The sequence below is a fragment of the Geotrypetes seraphini genome, chromosome 5 (assembly GCF_902459505.1).
Source record: "Geotrypetes seraphini chromosome 5, aGeoSer1.1, whole genome shotgun sequence".
Taxonomy (NCBI): domain Eukaryota; kingdom Metazoa; phylum Chordata; class Amphibia; order Gymnophiona; family Dermophiidae; genus Geotrypetes; species Geotrypetes seraphini.
Genome location: NC_047088.1, coordinates 89309961 through 89333697, shown reverse-complemented (window position 1 = coordinate 89333697; position 23737 = coordinate 89309961). Strand labels below are relative to the sequence as shown.

General features: G+C 41.0%; 2 protein-coding genes across 2 annotated transcripts; both read left to right on the top strand.

Moving 5' to 3' along the window:
* Nucleotides 1-1806: 1806 nt before the first annotated feature.
* Nucleotides 1807-2784, top strand: LOC117360342 (olfactory receptor 1019-like). The gene has a single exon (XM_033944038.1). The coding sequence runs from the start codon at nt 1807-1809 to the stop codon at nt 2782-2784; it is 978 nt and encodes a 325-aa protein (XP_033799929.1).
* A 17680-nt stretch (nt 2785-20464) lies between these two features.
* Nucleotides 20465-21433, top strand: LOC117360341 (olfactory receptor 5V1-like). Its single transcript, XM_033944037.1, has one exon. The coding sequence runs from the start codon at nt 20465-20467 to the stop codon at nt 21431-21433; it is 969 nt and encodes a 322-aa protein (XP_033799928.1).
* The last annotated feature ends 2304 nt before the right edge of the window (nt 21434-23737 follow it).

Below are 23737 nucleotides of genomic sequence, written 5' to 3'. Positions count from 1 at the left end.
CGGTCGGTGGTGGCTGCTGCGAGATCCGATTTTTTCAACTGCTGAGCGGCAACAAGCAAGAGCATACTTTGGCACTCCTGCTTGACGTTGAGTGGATTCTTGACTGGCTCCAGTGAATTCTCACGAGAATTTGCGGGAGCCAGTCAAGAAGCCACTCAGCATCGAGCAGGAGCACCAAAGCATGCTCTTTCTCATTGCTGCTCAGCGGCTGAAGAAACCGGATCTTGCAGCAGCCTCCACTGACTGGGTTAGCAGTGGAAAGCTCGCTTCTGCCCACTGCATTTCTGGACCACCATGGATCGGCAGAAGAGGTACAAGGACAGGGCAGGAAGGGGGGGGGGCAGGGTGCAGTGCCTGGCAGTGGCCTATAATAATTCTGGGAGGAGATGCTGGCCCGAATATAAACCGGGACCCTCATTTTTGAGCCAAAAATCCCAGTTTATATTTGAGTATATATGGTAACTTTTAATACCCATTTTATAGAATTATCCCCAGAAGCACATATTGTGGGATCAGGATCCTGGCGAGGCCTAGTAGCTCCACAGAATCCTAGTCTTGGCGCGAGCATAAAGGTGGTGGAACACAGCTTGCCTGGTGTCTCCCATAAATTGCACACCAAAATGGCCTGGTTTGTCCAAATATTACACTTTTATTGAACATCAATGAAAGTTCCAGACAAAAAGGTCAAAATTTGGCATCAATACAAAAACCAAACGTTCCAGTTTTCTCTGCTGCTTCTTTTCTCATACACGCAAGTTCTAATCCCAGCACCGGCTGTGCTTTCAGAGATAAGTTAAAAACAATAATAACACAAAATACAGTTTATCCTATATGCCACCTTCAAGGTAAGATAGAACAGTTCATGCCTCTGGTAATAGTTTAGGATATAAGGCTTTTAACAGTATTGGCACTAATTATGCTTGTGGTAACCTTGAACAGCAATTCCCCTTAGTAGGAGCAGAGAGGTCGGTTCTCCTACAGGTATTGCCACTCTTTCCAATCATCTAAGCTCAAGGTAAATTCTGCAGCTTCCAGCATGGGTTCAAAACAGGGTACCAAAAATACTTTCAAAACACAAAACTCCAAAAAGGAAAAACCTTTCACAAAGGAAAAGAAAATTCAGGCTTTCCAAAACTACTCCCATTCCATGGGGTGCTCTTCCCCATGAGACATAACATTGTTCTCCAGCCAGTCCATATCACAAACCTCAGACTGTGCTTCAGGATTTTCCATTTCCCAATCCATGTGAGAACCTTCCTATGCTGGCCATGAGTTAGCTGCTCTAGCTGACTTCCTTCTCAGCTTTTCCTCAGCTTCCAGTCCCAGCTGCCTCTCCTCTCCTTCTGACAAGGGAAGCTCAGAAAAAGGGAGACTCGGCCAGCAACCACGCCCCCCTAACAGCAGAGTCAGCTAAATTCTTAAAGAGCTCTGTCCTTCTAGTTCCTGCCTGAGCTCTGTGAACTTTTAAAGGGGCAGGCTCACTCTTGACATTGTGCACAGGATTTCCACTATACCCAGGATGTTTCTTCCACTTAGTCACTGGAACTTTAGTGATACTTACAGGAGCTTTTCCCATGGCTTTATTAGGCCTAGCCGGATCCCTGTCACAATATACATTTACATCTTATTTAGAAGATTTGTGAACTACTGTGACTGGATCTGGGAGTCTAATTAAGACACATTGGAGTCTGGGTTGTCTTTAAATTAAGCAACATTTTGGACTTCCTCCATAGGCATTCTGCTATAATATCATGCCTTTAAATAGTTTTGTTTTAATTTTCTATCTTATTCCAACCGCTAATCAGAATGGGAGAAATGGAAAAGACAAATCATACAGAAGTGACAGAATTTATCATTCTGGGATTCTTTGAATTGCCTAAGATGCAGTTCCTCCTTTTTCTTGTGTTTTTAATTATTTATCTGATGTCCATACTAGGAAACTTTATTATAATTTCCACAGTGTTTGCTGAACCTCATCTGCATAGCCCCATGTTCTTCTTCCTCATCAACTTGTCCGTCCTCGAAATTTGTTATGTGACTGTCACGGTGCCCAAACTGTTAGCAGTGCTCATAGCACAGAATAAGACCATCTCTTTCATGCAGTGTATGACACAGATGTACCTTTTCCTGGCCTGCACAGATACTGAATTCTACCTTCTCACTGCCATGGCCTACGATCGCTATGTTGCCATCTGCAAACCCTTGCATTACACCATCATCATGAACAAGAAAGTCTGCTTTACTCTGGCTATTGTTTCATGGACAATTGCATTTCTAAATCCAGTTCCTCATGTTACTTTAATGTCGCAATCATCTTTCTGTAGCTCTAATGAAATCAACCATTTCTTCTGTGACATGACAGCATTGATGACCTTGTCATGTTCAGGGACCTCTGTCATTGAAAATATAAATTATATTGAAGGACCAATTGTGGCTTTTACCCCTTTCATATTAACAATTATATCATATGTGTACATTATTTCTGCTGTTCTAAAAATCCACTCTGCTAAGGGGAGACAGAAGACCTTTTCTACCTGTTCCTCCCATCTCACAGTTGTCCTTTTATTTTATGGAACCACTTTTGGTGTGTACTTGAGACCTCAGTCTCCTTATTCAATGGACCTTAACAAACTGTTCACTGTAGTGTATATAACTGCAATTCCATTGCTCAACCCCTTGATTTATAGTCTGAGAAATAAGGAACTGAAAGGAGCTTTATTGAAAGCAATCAGGAGAACTATAAAATGCTGCCAACAACATTTGCGTGCACCATCTCAACAGTGACTAAAGTGGTAAGTTCATAAATGGGTGCCTATATGATATATGTAAAATAGATGCTTATTGTACATTTGTTAAAGGCCACATAGGAGCCCCCATGCATTCTATGTGAAACCGCTGAACAGTTCTCAGCCCAACCAACAAACTTGGGGTAGTCTCCAAAGAGGGCTATACACTTAGTCCAGTGATTTTCCACCTTTTTTGTTCTTTCAGAAAAATATGGAACTAAAAATGTGGAAAATCACTGGACTAAGTGTATAGCCCTCAATGGAGACTGCCCCAACGGTGTTTGCTGAATTGAGAACTTTTCAACAACCTCTCATACTAAGACCCCAGTAGAGCAGAAATACTCTTGTCCAAATTTAAACCTGCACCAAGAATGTATACATGTGTGTGAAATCTATGCTTGAGGAAGCAGATGAAAAAGTTAAAAAAAGAAGCTTTATTTACCAAGAGGAAGGGAAACTGCAGTAGAAGATAGGGGCGAGATGAGCTGCAAGATATTCAACCAGGTTCTAGAATAAAATAATCTACCATATCTGAATTTAACTCACCTTGTGTTACTACTGAAAAAAAGTGTGAGCAAAATTCAGATCAATAAATCAATAAATGCAAAAGCCAATAAGAGCCCTGGATAGAAACCAAAGCAAGCCAGAAAAGTTCCTTCAGTACATTCTGTAGATGATAGGAAAATAAAAAAAGATTTCAGAGGACTTAAAATGCTGTAAAAGAAAGCAACAATGGGAGAAAGAAACAAGAAACAGGAAGAAGAAAACACAAAAAAGAGCACCTGGGGGGGGGGGGGGGGAGTGTCAATGCTCAACGGTTCATACTAGAATTATATTCTACCACAAACCTAGCATAGGAAGATTGACATGGCATACTCAGAGTAATGAGCATGCAAATGCAGTAATTTGCTGTTAGAACTTTGTGCTACCTTTCCTTTCAGTGCCTGAGTGTTCATTAGCTCAGGCTCTGACAAAAAAAATGACAGTTCAGTAAAAAAAAAAAAAAATTAAAAAAGTTGTCCATGGCAATCCCCAACCAGCCCAAAAACTGTTCCTGCTCCTCCTGCAAATATATCCCTGGTGTATAACAGCACCCACCTTGGCCCCACATACCCAATTCCTCTTTTCTTCCCAATATTAAAAGAAGTTCTGTTGATCTAATGGTCCACTATCATAGCCTCTCCCTCTCTTCCCCTAACCCCTTTAAAATAAATTCTTGGTATCTAGTGGCACCCTAACCCCCCCCCCCCTTCCTTTTCCCAAATCCCTGATGGCTTGTGGTAACCTGAAGCCTCTACCAAAGCCCCCAGATCCAGTTACTGAAACCATTAGAGCATTTGGAATATAAACATACACACTAATCCGACACTAACCCCCTTTTAGCGCTGGTGTTAGCTTTGAGCATGAGCCACATGGGCTCACAGCAGGAAGATCAGAACATCAGTGGTACCCACATCTAGAAGACAAAAAATCCAAGGACAGGGGAGGAACTGATCAGATGAACTTTTACCCCCTCCTACATAGTAGACAGATAATGTGAGCAGGAGCTGGAAGAAACAAGCTGTTTTAGAGTGTTGTGCCCTAAAGCATTGGAAAGTGGGGGAGGAGGGGGAAAGCTAAGCTAAAGGAAATACTGAAGTGAGACAGCCAGGAAAGTGCCAGAGGATCTGGAGGAGCTGAGGTGCAAAGACAGTCTGCATTAGAGATGTAGCCATAGGTGGGACTGGTTGGGCAGAGACCATTCATGTTGGGTTCAGGCCCACTGAACAGCATTACGTCCTTGAAGTAGCTGACAGGGCTCCCCAAGCACTGCCAGTTAAAGATATCCTCACAAGGTACCCAGAACTTTCACTGGCAAGTTCGACAGTCAGCAGCAATACTCCTGAGCCACCGATGCCAACACCCTGCAATGCTGAATGTGTGTTATCTCTATGACAATCACCTCGAAAAAATATGTGAAACACACAAAAAAACCTTTAGCAGGCAAAAATACAAGGTCAAAATAATTCCCAACTGGGACTGTAAAAGAGAATAAAGGAATCTCAAGCGCTCACAGCTAAAAGCTCAATGTATCTTGAGAGCTAATAACCATAGGGTGAGCTATCATTGATCCTTATGAATTCTCTCAAATTATTTATCAAAACCACTCTGTGTATTTTTTGTATTATTTTTTTGTATTTTTTGTATTTTTTATATATATTTTTAAAATAAATATTCTTCACAAAAAAATTTTTTTAAATATATATATATATATATTTAAAAAATTTTTTTGTGAAGAATATTTATTTAAAAAATATATATAAAAAATACAAAAAATACAAAAAAATAATACAAAAAATACACAGAGTGGTTTTGATAAATAATTTGAGAGAATTCATAAGGATCAATGATAGCTCACCCTATGGTTATTAGCTCTCAAGATACATTGAGCTTTTAGCTGTGAGCGCTTGAGATTCCTTTATTCTCTTTTACAGTCCCAGTTGGGAATTATTTTGACCTTGTATTTTTGCCTGCTAAAGGTTTTTTTTATCTCTATGACAAACAAGAAGTAGAGAGTTGTAAAAATTGCACGAATTGCTTTGAAAAATTAAAAATCCATAGATATTGGTCCTGCCAAATTATTTGGGGTGATAGCAATCTGTATTTTGTATGTAGTTAATCTGATACAGCTGTGATTGTTTAAATTTGCCTGCTTCTGCTTCAAAGCACTACACGGACTTGCCCCTAAATATATAACTGACCTTTTCGTCTTCTCAGCCAACAGACACAAGAGAAGCTCACATTCCAACTTTGTTTCCCCCCCCCAGTGAGAGGTTGTAAACTGAAAAAACACCATGAGCATCTTCTCTCGCACCAAGCAGCATCATGGGGTAAAGACCTAGAACAATTGCTTTCGCCCACTACTTATGAGGAATTTAGGAAACGTCTGAAAACACACCTGTTCCTAAAGTATCTAGACAACTGATCCTCTCTTCTCTCTCCCCTCTATAGTGATTAATTTGTTCTATTGATCACTCTCTCCTCAAAAATGGATTTCCTGTCCTATTAACACTCTTTCTTCCTCCCCTCTTAAAGTCAATCAATTTGCACCTTTGCTTAATCTTTGTAAACCGCATAGAACTTCACGGTATTGCAGTATATAAGCTGTTATTATTATTATTTAAATCTATATACCTTTTGCTATTTTATTTAACGTTTTTGTTTATGTATTATTGTAATCAGGCTTAAGAACAAAGATGGAACTCATAACTATTAAAGATATAAATATTGCATTTTTAATGTTTTATTGGAGTATGCCAAAGTCGCTCCTCCCCCATTAAGCAAGAATTTCTGTATAGCCACACATCTCAGTAACCCAGAAGGAGTAAATACATCATATTTCTCTGAAGATATCACTGGGAAAAACAGATATTTACTCTGTCCTTTGCTGATAGAAGATAACAACACCCAGATTCTATAAAGGTCAATCAAAGTCAAGTGCCCAAATGTGGGCGTGTATCCCAGATGCATGCTTAAACTCAGCCAATTAGGCACTACCACTTAGGTATTTAATTAGCATTAATTTGGAGTTAAGTATGCATCTTCCCTATATACGGTTCAGGGCCAGTGTTAGGGGTGGGCAAACAGGGCAATTGTCCAGAGCCTCCATTTTACTGGGGTCCCCAATCCTGCCTGAAGTTGAAAGAAGGAAAGCCTTCAAGCAAGCTTTGGGATCCCTCCCTAGTATCTGCCCTGGGCCCTATCATGTCTGGCCCTTATCCTATTCTATTATAATTGTACCTAAATTTCATTGTGTGCAACTCAAAAGGGGATGTAGCCATGGGCGTGGCAGAAGCACATCAATGATGTTTTCAGAAATTAGGTGCATTTTTAATGAATACTTGGAGAATACAAGTTGGGAAAAAGGTTTTACATCAGGTTTTAGGAGATATAAGTCCTCACGCTCAAAAATGGGCATGGGAATCTGTACTAAGCACTATCACTTAGTACAAAAAATTGATACTTAGGGTCGGATTCTCAAAACTTACCGTGCCCTTAACAATGGTCACTAATCTGGTTCCACCCAGTTTAGTGTGCCAATATTTTACTGGCTGATTATCAGAACGACTTACCCTGATCATTAATATCAAAATGGCAGTAAAATGGGCTCATTAATGTTTAAATGAGCAGTCTGGGTGATTTTCTATCATCGTCAGGTGATTCCCTAACCTCATTGAGCCACATTTGTGGGCAAAATTTTCTGGCAGGATCTGAGCTGTCATAGCCTTACTTTCCGGTCATTGCCTTAGTGCTGATTGGCTCAGGCACTAACAAGAAAATAAGACTTGACAACTCAGGACCCCCCCCCCCCCCCCAAATAAATAAAAAAGACCTCAATTCCTCCCTCCCACCGATCCCCCCAGTGCCATTCGATGCTCCCCAACAATGTCAGCATCCCATGCCTCCCACCCCCAACACCTCCACACTTTTAAATTGATGGAAGGCAGTTGAGATACCCACTTCCTCCTGCCACTGGGTTCACCTACCCCCAACAATCCCTCAATAATCTCCGCATCTTGACCTTGTCCTAAGCCTTAAGTAGTTCTGATGAGGGCCAGCTTAGTTTACCTGGACAGGTACGAGTGAGCAAACATGAAATAAAAAAATTTAGCTATTACACTTTCTCACATTGCACCAGGATTTACTAGTTAGAAACACTTGTTGATAGATAATGCCTAATCCAAGAGCAAGTGAGAATGTGGATTAGTAGCTATAAATGAATAAATAAAAATTGGATAAGCTGGAATATAACAATCAAAAATACAAAAGTAAGACAGGAATTTTAAGTTAACATACTGATTTGATACATGTCATGTGCTTGATGGATATAGGGAGGCAGGCTGAGACATTTTGTGATTGATGACTACCATACCAAATGTACCCCAGATGGAAAAGTTTAAGTTTCTTATAGAGCTTCCTTGTGTTAGAGTGACCAGCCTGAACTAGGCCAATCCTTAGGGAAATGTAGGCAGACAGGAGTTGGCTTTTGACCTGGTATCCACATACCAGGGGGCCCTAGGTTTGCCATGACTTGAGCTTGCTATGGGGAAGGACAAATCTAAACCACATGTGTATCATGGTATGAATTGATCCAAAATTAAGTGTCAGAAAGTTAGGAAAAGTTACACAATAGAAATATTACTTAGGTAGCTATAGGTAATAAGATAACAAATATAAGTTAACAACAAATATAGATTAGGAATATATTTTATTTTGATCTTCATATATCTGAAATCCTGAAGAGATCCTGATAAGGCAACAGATGGTGTTTGACCTTTGACCTTAAGCAACTTTTTTCTACTTCTAGAATCTTGATGGGAGGGGTACCTGCTCTTTCCATCTTTTCTTTGTTCAGTCTTAGTGAGACAAAGATCTCAGAATAGAAAAGGACACTGATGGTTACAGGAAAGGGTTTAAAAAAGCTGTATAGCCTTTGTAAGTATATTACAATATTTGTCTATGTATTTCTTCTTTTTATAAAATATGTAAGCTTAATATGAGAATGTATCTTTTTAGATATAAGAATGTAATTTGTGACACGCCTATATGAAGCTAGCCTTATACGGGAATAAATAATGTGAACCAATTAGACTGCAGATGGATTGTAACGAAGGAGTGTCGTAATTTAGGATATATATGGACGTGTAACTGGTAAAACGTTGGAATTTTTTATGAGCAAGGCCAGCTTTTGGCTTCTGTAATAATTCTCATGATGCAAATGATAATCAATTTAAAATTAATTGATTAATCTTATGATCTAATATCGATAAGAAATAAAAAATAATATTTTGGATTTTATTAAAATATTTTGCATCATTATTTTTGTCATTTCATTTTACAACCCTAGAATAGCTATAAGTACGCTTGTGTGCAATTATCCTGATCAACCTTTAGATTGAAGGACGGCAGGAGGGATGCCCACTCCTTCAGACTACCAGGTTCTTCTGCCCCCACCTAAGAAACCCTCTGACAACCCCCTACCCCCTGTATCTTAAAGACCAAGGCCGGCAGTAGGGATGCCTACTCCCTTCAGCTGGCAGGTCCACCTCTTCAAAATGGTGTGCTTTCTTCTTCCTAGTGCATCTTGAGTTACATTAGATAGGGCCTAAGACTCTGATTTTCCCAGGAATTTAAAGACTTTCTCACATGCTTAGGCCAATCAGAGCCTTAGACCCTACCCAGTGAATATCAGGATGCACCGGGAAGGTTAAAACCCACAAACAGCAACCTTCCCAATCTGAATCCCACCCCCCTCCACTTTACAAAGACCCTTTCTGAACCAACACCTCCAATAGTAAACCTTTGTCCCAATTCCTTCACTCTTCTACTCCCTACCCTTCTGAGTCTTGATCATTATCTCCCTAATGAGCTTCTTGTAATGCATTTGCATATGGTTCTTGGTGGCTGCTATCGTGACTGCAAGAAGCCCCTGAGAACCGTTTTGAGAATCAGAGGCTGAGCTGCCTTGTAAGTAAGACAGGCTACAACCAGTCTTCCTTGCAAGGCAAGCTTTTGAGCATCGAGTCCTGAGAGAGTAGGTAGATGATTGTCTGTAGCAAAGTAACTAAGTGATTGATTGAGGAGCTAGCATCCTTGTCTGGCAAAAGCTGAGTATATGATTGGATAAGAGTTATGAATGTTGGGGGGTACAAGTGACTGAATAGATTGGGCAGTTATAACTGGCTCAGGGGCATAAAGAGAGTTAATGGATGCTTTCATGAGAAAATCCAGAGAAAGAGTGATTTGATATTTCTGGTCTCCCCTTCTCCTTCTGTGTCCATATTGCATGTGAAATAAAAAAGAAACAAGCAAAAATAAATTGATCATGGAGCTCTGGTGATTGAGGACTGTACTAGGCTTGCCCAGAAGAGCTGTGCCTGCCTACTACTTAGCTCTTATGCGCAGGCGCAGAGCTATTAACCACAAATGTGCATATGATTTTCAAGCTATAGGGCTGAGTTTGCCCCAGAAAATCAAAATCATTCCCAACCGGTATTTTTTACCTGATTGTTAGAGCTTTGTGCATCCTGTTCTCAGTCTTTGCCACCAATAATCCCCAATCAACTCACCCAGCTTCCTCCTACCAATTATCCCTCTCTCTCAATCACTCAACCCTATTTCCACTAATAACTTCCCCAGTTCTTCATTAACTCATTAAGCTCCTTTGCCAATGTCAATACCTCTGTCCACTGACTCACAATCATATACATCTAAACCACATGCTCTATCAGTAAAACACTTCTTTGTAAAACAATTACATCAGGTATTTTCCAGTTTGTTATGACTTTGTTCATGATGAACATCTGAAGCCTAGAAATTCTTTTGGGATTTTATCTCACAGGTCCTAGAAATCTCTTAAATGCATGTGCCTGATTCAAGTCTTTGCTCTCAAGAAAAGACTCCGCTGCTAAATTAAGTAGAAAGAGTAAGTATACTTTTCTGAATTTATATTTTAATTAAAAATTCATATAAACAGTAAACAGCTATAAAACAGCAATGATTTAATGCTCTGAGTCTATGCAATTGTATGAGTTAAGAGCAGTTTTGTACTGTTGAGTCTAACTGCTTTATCACTCTTCCATGGTCCACATCTTCTTAAACAAAAGAGGCCTTCAGAAGAATAATTTAATATGATGCTATCAGCTGTATTAAAAGGGGTGTTTTTAAATAATTTTCTGTGTGTAAAGAATGTTTTGCATGCAGAGAATAACTCATAAAATTACACAGGTGTGTATTTGCATAAAATTAGGCACACAGAAATAGCACCTATTTGTACTCAATATATAGGTAGACATTCTTGGACTTCACAACTTCAGTGAAACAGATGTCAAAGGACCTAAGACAAAGAAAACTCCCACACATAGATGTGTTTATTTATGCCATTTCTATCCCACTTAATCCTAAGCGGCTAAAAATCGCTAGCACAGCTTAGTAAAAGGAGCCCTAAGTGTATAGCCCTTGATGGAAACTACGGTACATTGTTTCACTTGCTTTTTACCAAGCTTTTCAAACCACCCTCATATCTTACCCATAAATATCAAATCAAATCATTTCATATACATGAGAATAAAAATAAAACAATTTACTTTTCTGCAAAACTTTAGATAATCTGTCTTTGATTGGAGATCTATGGATGAGGTGATCCTTAAGGCTAGTCCTGTGACAGGAAAATAATACATCTTTGTACTCATTTTAGACAAGCCTTTCAATGAAAGTATAGTCGACCAGTCCGTTTTGGTGAGGGTCATAGAGCATATACAAATGTAACATTAACTGCATATAGACAAAGACATTACCACACTGTGATTTATTTAACACCTGGGTAAATATTCATATCTATCCAGGTGTTAACGAAAATGAGTATGTACGACACAGTCAGTAAAAGCTATATCCTTCACAGTCCAATTCCAAAATTGGTTTCTCATTTTTCAGGAAGATGTTGAACTCATTTCTTCTTTCCTTTTCTGTTCATAAAAAACAGCTCAATGCATTATTCTATATGTGCACTGTGGGGTTAATTTTATAACAGGGCACCTATGAACATGTCAAAAAAATGTTCCCAAATCATAAAGGTAAAATAAGCCTCAAGAATTATAATGTTTATATCTATCTTTATTTACTGCTTGATATACAGCCCAATAAGTGGTCTTCTGAGCAGTTCACAATAATATACAGTATAATATCAAAGAAAGGAAATAAAATAAATGATAGTAAAACGGCATAAAACAAGACTAAATAAACTAACATAAAAATAATTTCCAATAGCATACACATTCTCATGCAGAAATTTTCATTTGCTCTGATGCAGGTGAGATTATTTGCTTTTAGGGTCTCTTTTACTAAGCCACATTAGAGGTTTCTACCGTGGCTCAGGCACTAAACAGTCCAACACTGCTCCGTTGCTCAAAGGAATTCTATTCAAGTTCAAGTTTATTTATAGTTTGCTATACCGACCATCAAGAGTTAAAAAAACTCTGAGTGTTGGAGCAGCTAGAAGCATTTAGCACTCCTTGCCATGGTAGAAATCTCTACCACGGCCCAGTAAATGGGGTTGGGAGGCTGTTAATATGTGCATCTATGTGCATACTTTATAAATACATCTGTTCATTGTAGTGCTGCTCATGCTCCACCTAAAGTGCTGCTCCTAGAATACTTCAAATACCCAGTTAAAAAAAAAAAAATTGAAAATCACAAGAAGTAAAAAAAAACAACAAAACTTCATAAAATCAGATTCTGTAATTATTTTAAATTACGCGTCTCTGTTAATTGTAAAATCCAACCTTCTTTGACATACTCTAAAGTCCTTATGCATTGAAATATTAATTCCAAGTTATGATCTTACTTAAACCTCATTCCATTCAAATCTGCTTAACTCATGCAGTCTGCAATGTCAAAAACAGATGCTCAGCTTTCTTTGCCAAGAAGCAACTTAAAAACTTCCTAATCGCTATTCAAATGATTTCATCAGCCAGAAATTCCTGCTGGCTGGTTAAATCGCTTGTTCAGGGCTCCTTGCTAATTCTCAGTGGCATTTAACTGGTTAACACTACTGAAAATTAGCATTTAGCGCATAAGTGAAAACCAATTATTTAGGGGGCATTCTGGGGCCAATATTCAGCACTTAACTAGCCAGGATAAATGTGACTGCATAAAATACCGTTTGGCTGATATTCAGACCACAAAAGGAAGGCCAGCTAATGCCTGTGGTCAACACTGACCAAAAATATTCAATGTTGGGCTATTTCCAGTAACCACTAAACTTGGCCGTTCAGTGTTGAAAATTTCCAGTAGTCATGCGATACAGCAAGTTTAAATTTTGGCCACTAACTCTGAATATTCAGCTGAAATAACCAGGCCAGTTTTCTCAAGGTGAATATTCAGATTTAGCCGACCAAGTGCTATTTAAGCACCATTTCTGGCCAGTTAAATAGCGATGAACATCAGCTGGAGTCTTATCTTTATGCGGCAACCCATGGCTGGTTAAATTTTGAATATCGACTTTACTGCCTTTGTGTTTAGCCAGCTCCGCACAAACTGAATATTCAGTGCTGAAACCAAGACACACTATGGAGGATCCAGGAATAATGCTGGCAGTAGTCATCAAAATACTCACTGCCACTGACTTAATATTTACCCCTCCACTGTTTGTTTCTAGGGTCTATACTACAACTGCAAATATAATTCCATTTCAAGCCACATGTCTGCTTCCATATTTGAAATTTAAAAAGGTATTGAAAACCACTCTATTTATAGAAGCTTTTAATTAAGGAATAATACTGTAATGAATCCATAGAATGTTGTTTTTTATGTATAGGCTGGGTTTTGGCCAGGTACTATTGATCTGGATTGGCCACCATGAAAACGGGCTACTGGGCTTGATGGACCATTGGGCTGACCCAGTAAGACTATTCTAATGGCATTAGTTTTTACGCATAGCGTGGGGGTTAGCGTGCGCAAGTCTTCAGTATGCGCTAAAAACGCTAGCACACCTTAGTAAAAGAAGCCCTTAGTCCAGCAAGTTTCCCTTTTATCATAAGCTATTTTTCTTGAAATACAAAAAAACTGCTATGTTCGAAATGCCTATAATATTACCACTACTGCTATTAATTATTTCTATAGCACTACCAGACGTATGCAGCGCTGTACAGTTGCAAAGAAGACAGTCCCTGCTCGAAAGAGCTTACAATATAAACACCTGATGCTGTCATAGAACCTGGGTTTAAAACAGTCGAGGGGGGGAGGGGTTCCTCGGGAGAGGACCTTTCAGCTAGCAGAGCTTTGGGATCCCTGCCAGTCAATATATTTTTTTTACCACTGGGGAAGGAGCTTATAACAAGCATAGAGGAAATGCAAGGTCTGTGTTCACTCGGTCCCCCTCCAGGCTCACTCAGAAATTGAGCTCAGGCTATGCCAATAGTTCACTCAGCGTGCCTTTTTGTAACCTGGACATGACTGAAGCACATATAGATAAAAACATCCCCATTTCGATCATTCCATTTTCACTTTTGGATATTATCATTTTAGGCCTCCTCTAGGCCCACACCAGCAACAAAGCCCCTTGCTATTTTGGTGCACTGCAGTGTAAAACAATTTAATTCTACCTTACCAAAATCACAATTTAGATGTTTTTGACAGATGTATATTTTTTTTAATGCCCTTTCGAGACATCCATCTGGTTTTAAAATGAAAATGTGTCTTTGCGGTCCCTTTACTAAAAAGTCCTAGTGCAAAACACATTAAAACTGTTTTTTTTAAAGTTTACTGCGATGTGTGCTAATCTTGCTTTCTTTGCTTTTTAAAAATATTTTATTGGACAATTATTTAGGGGGCATTCTGGGGCCAATATTCAGCACTTAACTAGCCAGGAATGGGCGAGGAATGGACATGAAAGTGCTATTTAGTTCTCTTTGATTAGTACTTATACTGTAAGTGGATAACATGGACTTAAAAGTGGGTATATTTAGCACCTCCTAAATAGAAGGTAGTAATTTCCACATTAAGAGGGTCACTGAAAAGTTCTCAGTCCAACCAACAAAGTTAAGGCAGTCTCCATCAAGGGTTATACACTTAGGGCTCCTTTTACGAAGGCACGTTAGGGCCTTAACAAGTGGAATAGCGTGCACAAAAATGCCACACATGCTAGCCGCTACTGTCTCTTCTTGAGCAGGTGGTAGTTTTTCAGCTGGTGTGCGCTACAGCGTGTGCTAATCCAGTGCATGCACTAAATACGCTAGCACACCTTTGTAAAAGGAGCCCTTAGGGCTAGATTCACGAACCTGCCAAATCGGGACCGATCTGTGCCCGATCCGGGCAGGTCCGATGAATTCTTCAAAGTTGAATAAGCAGATGGGGATGATCGAAGGAACGCCCCCATCTGCCTGCCCGGATCGCTCTATAGCAGGGATCTCAAAGTCCCTCTTTGAGGGCCGCAATCCAGTTGGGTTTTCAGGATTTCCCCAATGACTATGCATTGAAAGCAGTGCATGCTCATAGATCTCATGCATATTCATTGGGCAAATCCTGAAAACCCGACTGGATTGCGGCCCTCAAGGAGGGACTTCAAGACCCCTGCTCTATAGCGAATCCCAGCACATGCGCAGACCATCTGTAAATGATCTGCACATACATGAGGGACAAGGGTGAACAAGGTGTCCATTAGAGAACACCTAGCTTGGCCTCCGCGTGTGCGGGTCGCCGGACTAGATGGACCTAGGTTCTGATCCGGTGAAGGCATTTCTTATGTTCTAATGTTCTTATGAGAACTCCAGGCCTGGCAGAGGGTTTTTTTTTTTTTCTTTTTTAAACTTTTTTGGAGTTCGTGGATTTAACCTGCTTAAGCCTGCGGGCTAAAACCACAGGCTTGCACTGAGGGGACAGGTGGGAAAGTCAGGGCAGGCAGGCAATCAGGGCAGGCAGGTGATCGGGGCAAGCAGGCGTTCAGGGCAGGCAGAAGAGTTGAGCAGTGGGAGAGTCAGGGCTGCAGGAGATGCCAAGGGATGCAGGCGATCGTGGCAGGCAGGAGATCCAGGGCAGTGGGAGAGTCAGGGCAGATGGAGAGTCAGGGTTGCAGGAGGCATTCAGGGCAGGCAGGAGATCAGAGCAGCGGGAGAGTCGGGGCTGCAGGAGGCATTCGGGGCAGCAGGAGATTGGGGCTGACAGGGCAGAGAGCAGGGCAGCAGAGGGCAGGGTAGTTGGAAAGGGCTTGAACGACTGGTCCTCAACAGTCGCTTGTTTGTGTTAGGCTAGCCCAGTCGGTGTTGAAGGGTTTTGGTTAGTGGATCGCATCCCTGCCTACTTTGCATGCGGTTGCCCTCATTTGCATGCGTGGATTGGAAGATGGTTGGCAGAGAGGTAAGTGAATTGGGCAGGAAGGAAATCAGGTCGCAAAGGGGTCGGAAACCAATCAGTTTGCTTTGTAAATCTAGCCCATAGTCCAACAATTTTCCACTTTTTTGTTCTATATTTTTCTGATGGCATAAAAAAGTAGAAAATCACTGTACTAATTATATAGCCCTCAATAGAGAGTGCCCCAACTTGGTTGTTTGGTATGAGAACTTTTCAGCAACCCCTTGAAGTATATTTTACCTGAAAAAAAACCAAACTATTGTAAATAGCCCACAACTTGAAAAAATTTAATGGAAAAAACAGTAAAATACTGCTGTTAGAAATTGGAAAAGAACATGGGAATATCCTCCATTAAGATGCACTAAGCCCAGAGGTAGACTGACCACTGGATCAATAGGGCAGTGGCCTTGGGCCTACAACAGTAGACCCTCGGGCAGTTCCTCACTATACCAAACAATATTCTTCCATAGTCTCCATATAGTTTAATCACTTTTGATAGGTGGTTAAGGGCCAATAGCCCTTATTACCCTGGCATAGATGTCTGTGGGCTCCTCAAAAATTTGCGGTAGCTCTGCTCTCCCATCTACCTCTTCTTTTAGCAACTCTAATTTTAAATTTTCTGAGTGTAGCATGTTATTCGTACCTTCATCCACCTCCACCTCCCCAACCCCGCGGAACTCTGCGGCACAACATCTCTCTTCACATCCTGATTCTCCCACACCTCTTTCCTGGTCACTGTTATTTTAAATCTTTGGGCAGCCGCAGCATCATTGAGTTCAGCCTTCTGCTTTTGGGTTGCCTTGGAACCCTTCATTCAGCAACAGCCTGCCTAGCTGGGAACAGGATGTTGCTGCTGAATGAAGACTTCTGGGGCAGGCTGACAGCAGAAGGCTGATCTCACTAATGATGCGGCTGCCTGAAGATTTCCACACCTCCTCCCCGGTTGCTGTTATTTCAAATCTTCGGGCAGCAGCACTGCAGTATCAACGAGTTCAGCCTTCAGCCTTTTCCTTGGTTGTACTGATACTTTTTAGTCTCCTTACTTTTCCTTTTGATCACTCCCCATTATTAGTGGTCTAATGAAGGGTTAAAATTGATACTTCTTGGGTATCATTTAGCTTTCTTTTTATATATTTTTCATCTCTGTGTTTCTTGAACAACAGTTTTGTCTTGGGAATTAGGTGAATTAATAAAAATAGAGAAAAAAACAAATTGATGCCAATTAGTACTAATAATCCATTGTTAACCCTCAATTATTGGTGTTAATTGACTCATTGACGCATATATTGGGTATCCAATCAAAGTTGCATGTGCAGTTCTGAATGCCATTTATAGAAACTGGGGAATAATATATATTATAATTCTTATCATTTGCATGCATAATCGGTATATACCATATATGCTCGAATATATGTCAATCCGAATATAATTCGAGATCCCCATTTTCCCCCCAAAAAGGAGAAAAAACTGTTGACTCAAATATGTCAGGCGGATTAATATTCAATTGCTCTGCCCAGCCAGGCTCAGCCCTAGCCCTCTCCCTGACAGACTCTGTACCCAGCCTCCTCCCTGTCAGGCACTCTACCCAGCCCCCTTCCCTCCCTCCCTCCCTGTCAGGCACTGCACCCAGCCTCCTTCCTGTCAGATACTGCACCCAGTCCTTTTCCCTCCTTCCCCTGCCAGGAACTGCATCCAGCCCCCTTCCCCCTTTTGCACTCAACCTTCCTCCCTTCCAGGCTCTGCACCCTGTCTCCCCTTCCTGTCCTGTCCTCGTACATCCTCTGCTGATCCCTGGTGGTACAGTGGGCAGGAGCGAGCTTTATGCGCTCCTACCCCACTGCTAACCCGGTCGGTGGTGGCTGCCGCGAGATCCGATTTGTTCAGCTGCTGAGCGGCCACAAGCAAGAGCACATTTGGCATTCCTGCTTGACGAGTGGATTCTTGACTGGCTCCAGTGAATTCTCACGAGAATTTGCGGGAGCCAGTTAAGAAGCCACTCAGCATCGAGCAGCAGCACCAAAGCATGCTCTTTCTCATTGCTGCTCAGCGGCTGAAGAAACCGGATCTTGCAGCAACCTCCACTGACTGGGTTAGCAGTGGAAAGCTCGCTTCTGCCCACTGCACATCTGGACCACCATGAATTGGCAGAAGAGGTACAAGGACAGGGCAGGAAGGGGGGACAGGGTTCAGAGCCTGGCAGTGGCCTATAATAATTCTGGGAGGAGGCGCTAACCCGAATATAAACCGGGACCCCCATTTTTGGGCCAAGAAAACCAGTTTATATTCGAGTATATATGGTAACTTTTAATACCCATTTTATAGAATTATCCCCAGAAGCACAAATACATTTACATCTTATTTAGAAGATTTGTGAACTACTGTGACTGGATCTGGGAGTCTAATTAAGACACATTGGAGTCTCTGTTGTCTTTATCACAAAGACTTAAATCAGTAGCGTACCTAGGGGGGGAGGTCTGCCCCGGATGCACGCCCAAGGGGGTGCACAGGAGAGAGCTGAGTGTTCTCCCTAGGGCAGGGGTGCCCAATAGGTCGATCACGATCGACGGGTAGCTCGCCAAGGCAAAGTGAGTCGATCACCCAGGACTCACTTTGCCTTAGCGATCTATCGGGCCTATCAGTCTTCCTCTTCCCGACGTCAATTCTGCCGTCGGAGAGGAAGTTCGGGCCAGCTAATCGCTGCCTGGCTGGGCGGAACTTCCTCTCTGACGGCAGAATTGACGTTAGGGAGAGGAATGCTGGTCGGCCCGAAGCAGGGAGAGCATGGGGCGTCGGCGGCGGCGGCTTTGGGGCCTGTTATCCATTGGTGGCGGTTTGGGTCCTGTTCCCCGATGGCAGCGGCAGTGGCAGTGGCTTGGGGAGGGCAGGGAGAAAGAAAGAAAGGGGGCAGGCAGGGAGACAGAAGGAAAGAAGAGAAACAGAAAAAAAGAAAGGGGGCATGAAGAGAGAAAGAATGAAAGGTCAGGGAGAGAGGAAGAAAAAGTTGGGGGAGGGAATGAGGTGTGGAAGAGAGGAAGCATACAGGCCGAAAGAAAGATTGGATGCACAGTCAGAAGAAGAAAGTGCAACAAGAGACTCATGAAATCACAGACAAGGTAGGAGAAATGATTTTATTTTAAATTTAGTGATCAAAATGTGTCTGAATTTATATCTGCTGTCTATATTTTACAATATGGTCCCCTTTTACTAAACCGCAATAGTGGTTTTTAGCGCAAGGAGCCTATGAGCGTCGAGAGCAGCATTGAGCATTCAGCGCAGCTCCCTGCACTAAAAACTGCTATTGTGGTTTAGTAAAAAGGGAGGGGCGTGGGTATTTGTCTATTTTTGTATGGTTGTTATTGAAGTGCATAGAGTCATCTGCTTTGACCTCTTTGAAAAAACCCCGGAATAGGAATGATAATTAACAATTCTATGTGTACAGCGTGCTTTGTGCTTTTAAAATTTTATTGTTGGTAGATCATTTTGACTTGGCCACAAAGGTAAGGGGGAGGGAGGGAGGAGAGCTGCTGAAAGACATCTAGTAATCCTTGCAGGCTTGACTGTGCAGGGAATTATTTTTGTAAAATCATGTTTTGTTATGTGACTGGCATTATTTAGACTTTAATTTCTATGAATGAATAGAATTAAATTGCTTGTTTTTATGTGCGTGCGCTGAAGGAAAGTGGAGAGTGAATGGGCTGAGGACGCTGAAGGGAAATGGGGAAGAGAGAGTGGGGAGAAGATGCTGATTTATAAATTGACAATTGTACAGAATATTGTTTCTTTTTATACTTTAATAAAAATAATTCAAAGCTTGTGTGGATGGAATCAGGTGGTTTGCGGGGATGGGGACCGAGCTTACGGGGATTAGTCCAATAAAATGGTATTTTTTTATTTCTCATTATTTGTTTTATTTTTATTTGTTAATTTGTAAAGTGGTGATTGTTATGTATCAGTTTTTTCAAATTTACATCTACTGTCTTTATATTTTGCACTGTCTCACTTCCGGTTCACCACACAATTGTTTCCCACGTACACACCTTTATAGGACCCCCAGGGACCCCTGAAGAAGACTTTTTGTCGAAATGCGGACCGTGTTGGGTCCTGTATCCCTAGCGGACTAGGTCCTTTAAGGCTCTTATGTGGATGATTTACTTTTATGTGGATGGAATTATTTTATGTGGATGATTTTAGTGTACCTTTGGAACTTTGATACTTTCAAATAAAGTCCATTTAGGAACATCGTCACTCCACAGAGTTTTTTTGGTTTGCACTGTATTAGAGGACATGTGTTACTGTTTTTGTGGTGTTGCATTGTATCCAGGGTCTGGTTTCTTGCCGGTTCAGTTTAACTTTTGTCTACATATTTCTATTTTTAGTTTGTGATTATTCCATATTGGGCGAGGGTGTATCTCTGTTCTGTGTGTATGAAAAGAACATAGTTTTCAGTTGGCATTGACTACAGGAACAATTGACTGTGTGGAATCTGGCTTGTTTAGTTTTACAATGTATGTGTTGGTGTTCTAGTGCTCTCTGCAGTGTTTAAGATGCAGCCTTTTCCTAGGTACACTCTTGTTGTGCGATATGTGGATTGTTACTAAAAGTCATATTTTTCAAATAAATGGGGGGGTGTAAAAAAATATTGGGCCACATACCCTAGGTACGCCACTGACTTAAATTAAGCAACATTTTGGACTTCCTCCATAGGCATTCTGCTATAATATCATGCCTTTAAATACTTTTGTTTTAATTTTCTATTTTCCTTCTTATTCCTACCGTTAATCAGAATGGGAGAAATGGAAAAGACGAATCATACAGAAGTGACAGAATTTATCATTCTGGGATTTTTTGAGTTGCCTAAGATGCAGTTCCTCCTTTTTCTTGTGTTTTTAATTATTTATCTGATGTCCATACTAGGAAACTTTCTTATAATTTCCACAGTGTTTGCTGAACCTCATCTGCATAGCCCCATGTTCTTCTTCCTCATCAACTTGTCCGTCCTCGAAATTTGTTATGTGACTATCACAGTGCCTAAATTGTTAGCAGTGCTCATAGCACAGAATAAGACCATCTCTTTCATGCAATGTATGACACAGATGTACCTTTTCCTGGCCTGCACAGATACTGAATTCTACATTCTCACTAGCATGGCCTACGATCGCTATATTGCAATCTGCAAACCCTTGCATTACACCATCATCATGAACAAGAAAGTCTGCTTTACTCTGGCTATTGTTTCATGGACAATTGCATTTCTAAATCCAGTTCCTCATGTTACTTTAATGTCGCAATCATCTTTCTGCAGCTCTAATGAAATCAACCATTTCTTCTGTGATATGACAGCATTGATGACCTTGTCATGTTCAGGGATCTCTGTGATTGAAAATATAAATTATATTGAAGGACCAATTATAGGTGTTACCCCTTTCATATTAACAATTATATCATATGTGTACATTATTTCTGCTGTTCTAAAAATCCACTCTGCTAAGGGGAGACAGAAGACCTTTTCTACCTGTTCCTCCCATCTCACAGTTGTCTTTTTATTTTATGGAACCACTTTTGGTGTGTACATGAGACCTCAGTCTCCTTATTCAAAGGACCTTAACAAACTCCTTACTTTAGTGTATATAACTGCAATTCCACTGCTCAACCCCTTGATTTATAGTCTGAGAAATAAGGAATTAAAAGGAGCTTTATTGAAAACAATCAGGAGAACTATAAAATGCTGCACACAACATTTGCGTGCACCATCTCAACAGTGAGTAAAATGGTAAGTTCATAAGAGGGTGCCTATATGAGATATCTAAACAGATGCTTATTGCATATTTGTTAAAGGCCACATAGGAGCCCACATGCCTTTATAAAAGAAGCTTCTACATGGGACCAACAAACTTGGGGTAGTCTCCATAAAGGGCTATACACTTAGTCCAGTGATTTTCCACTTTTTTTGTTCTTTCAGAAAAATATGGAACCAAAAATATGGAAAATCACTGGACTAAGTGTATAGCCCTCAATGGAGACTGCCCCAACGGTGTTTGCTGAATTGAGAACTTTTCAACAACCTCTCATACTAAGAGTAGTGCAGAAATACTCTTGTCCAAATTTATACCTGCACAAAAATGTATACATATGTGTGAAATCTATGCTTGAGGAAGCAGATGAAAAAGTTAAAAAAAGAAGCTTTATTTACCAAGAGGAAGGGAAACTACAGTAGAAGATAGGGGCGAGATGAGCTGCAAGATATTCAACCAGGGTCTAGAATAAAATAATCTACCATATCTGAATGTAACTCACCTTGTGTTAGTACTGAAAAAAGTGTGAGCAAAATCCAGATCAATAAATCAATAAATGCAAAAGCCAATAAGAGCCCTTGATAGAAACCAAAGCAAGCCAGAAAAGTTCCTTCAGTACATTCTGTAGATGATAGGAAAATAAAAAAAGATTTCAGAGGACTTAAAATGATGTAGAAGAAAGCAACAATGGGAGAAACAAAACAGGAAGAAGAAGAAAACAAACAAAAAAAAAAGAGCACCTGGGGTCAATGCTCAAAGATTCATACTAGAATTGTATTCTACCACAAAACTAGCGCAGGAAAATTGACATTGCATACTCAGAGTAATCAGCATGCAAATGAATGCAATCTAAAATTTTAGCAGCAATTTGCCACCTTTCCTTTCAGTGCCTGAGTGTTCATTAATTCAGACCCTGACAGAAAAAATGACAGTTCAGTTAAAAAAAAAAAGAGTTGACCATGGCAATCCCAATCCAGCTCAAAACCTGTTCCCGCTCCTCCTGCAAACATATCCCTGGTGTATAGTGGCACCCACCTTGGCCCCACATGCCCAATTCCTCTTTTCATCCCAATATTAAAAGAAGTTCTGTTGATCTAATGGTTCCCCGGCCTTTACTATCATAGCTGCTCCCTCTCTCCCCCTAATCCCTTTAAAATAAATTATTGGTATCTAGTGGCACCCTGACCTCTTTCCTTCCGAAATCCTTCCCCCCAAATCCTTGATGTCTTGTGGTAACCTGAAACCTCTACCAAGGCCCCCAGATCCAGTTACCTCAAAGCAGGCAGGAGCAATGCCCACTCATTCCTGATGCCAGATGCTGTCATCTCCAAAATGCCCCAGCCCATGTAATGCATATTGGGATGCACTAGTTGGAATCTAACCCCCTTTTAGCGCTGATGTTAGCTTTGAGCATCAGCCACCTGGGCTCGCAGCAGGAAGATCAGAACATCAGTGGTACCTACATCTAGAAGACAAAAAAATCCAAGGACAGGGGAGGAACTGATCAGATGAACTTTTACCCCCTCCTACATAGTAGACAGATAATGTGAGCAGGAGCTGGAAGAAACAAGCTGTTTTAGAGTGTTGTGCCCTAAAGCATTGGAAAGTGGGGGGGGGGGAGGGGGAAAAGCTAAGCTAAAGGAAATACTGAAGTGAGACAGCCAGGAAAGTGCCAGAGGATCTGGAGGAGCTGAGGTGCAAAGACAGTCTGCATTAGAGATGTAGCCATAGGTGGGACTGGTTGAGCAGAAACCATTCATGTTGGGCTCAGGCTCACTGAACAGCATTACATCCTTGAAGTAGCTGACAGGGCTCCCCAACTTAGGGTTGGATTCTCAAAACTTACCGTGCCCTTAACAATGGTCATTAGTCTGGTTCCACCTGGTTTAGTGTGCCAATATTTTACTGGCTAATTATCAGAACGACTCACCCTGGTCTTTTCCAAGCTTCCTAGCAGTCTCTGACTCCGCCATGCAAATATAGTACAACATGATTATTAATATCAAAATGGCAATAAAATGGGCTCATTAATATCTAAATGAGCAGTTCGGGTGATTTTCTATCATCGCCAGGTGATTCCCTAACCTCATTGAGCCACATTTGTGGGCTAAATTTTCTGGCAGGGTATGAGCTGTCATAGCCTTACTTTCCGGTCAATGCCTGAGTGCTGATTGGCTCAGGCACTAACAGGAAAATAACTCTTGACAGCTCAGGACACCCCCCCCCCTAAATAAATTAAAATGACCTCAATTCCTCCCTCCCACCGATCCTCCC

Bases quoted from the DNA above. Each gene is read 5' to 3' on its own strand.
- LOC117360342 (XM_033944038.1), top strand. From the start codon at position 1,807: ATGGGAGAAATGGAAAAGACAAATCATACAGAAGTGACAGAATTTATC.
- LOC117360341 (XM_033944037.1), top strand. From the start codon at position 20,465: ATGGAAAAGACGAATCATACAGAAGTGACAGAATTTATCATTCTGGGA.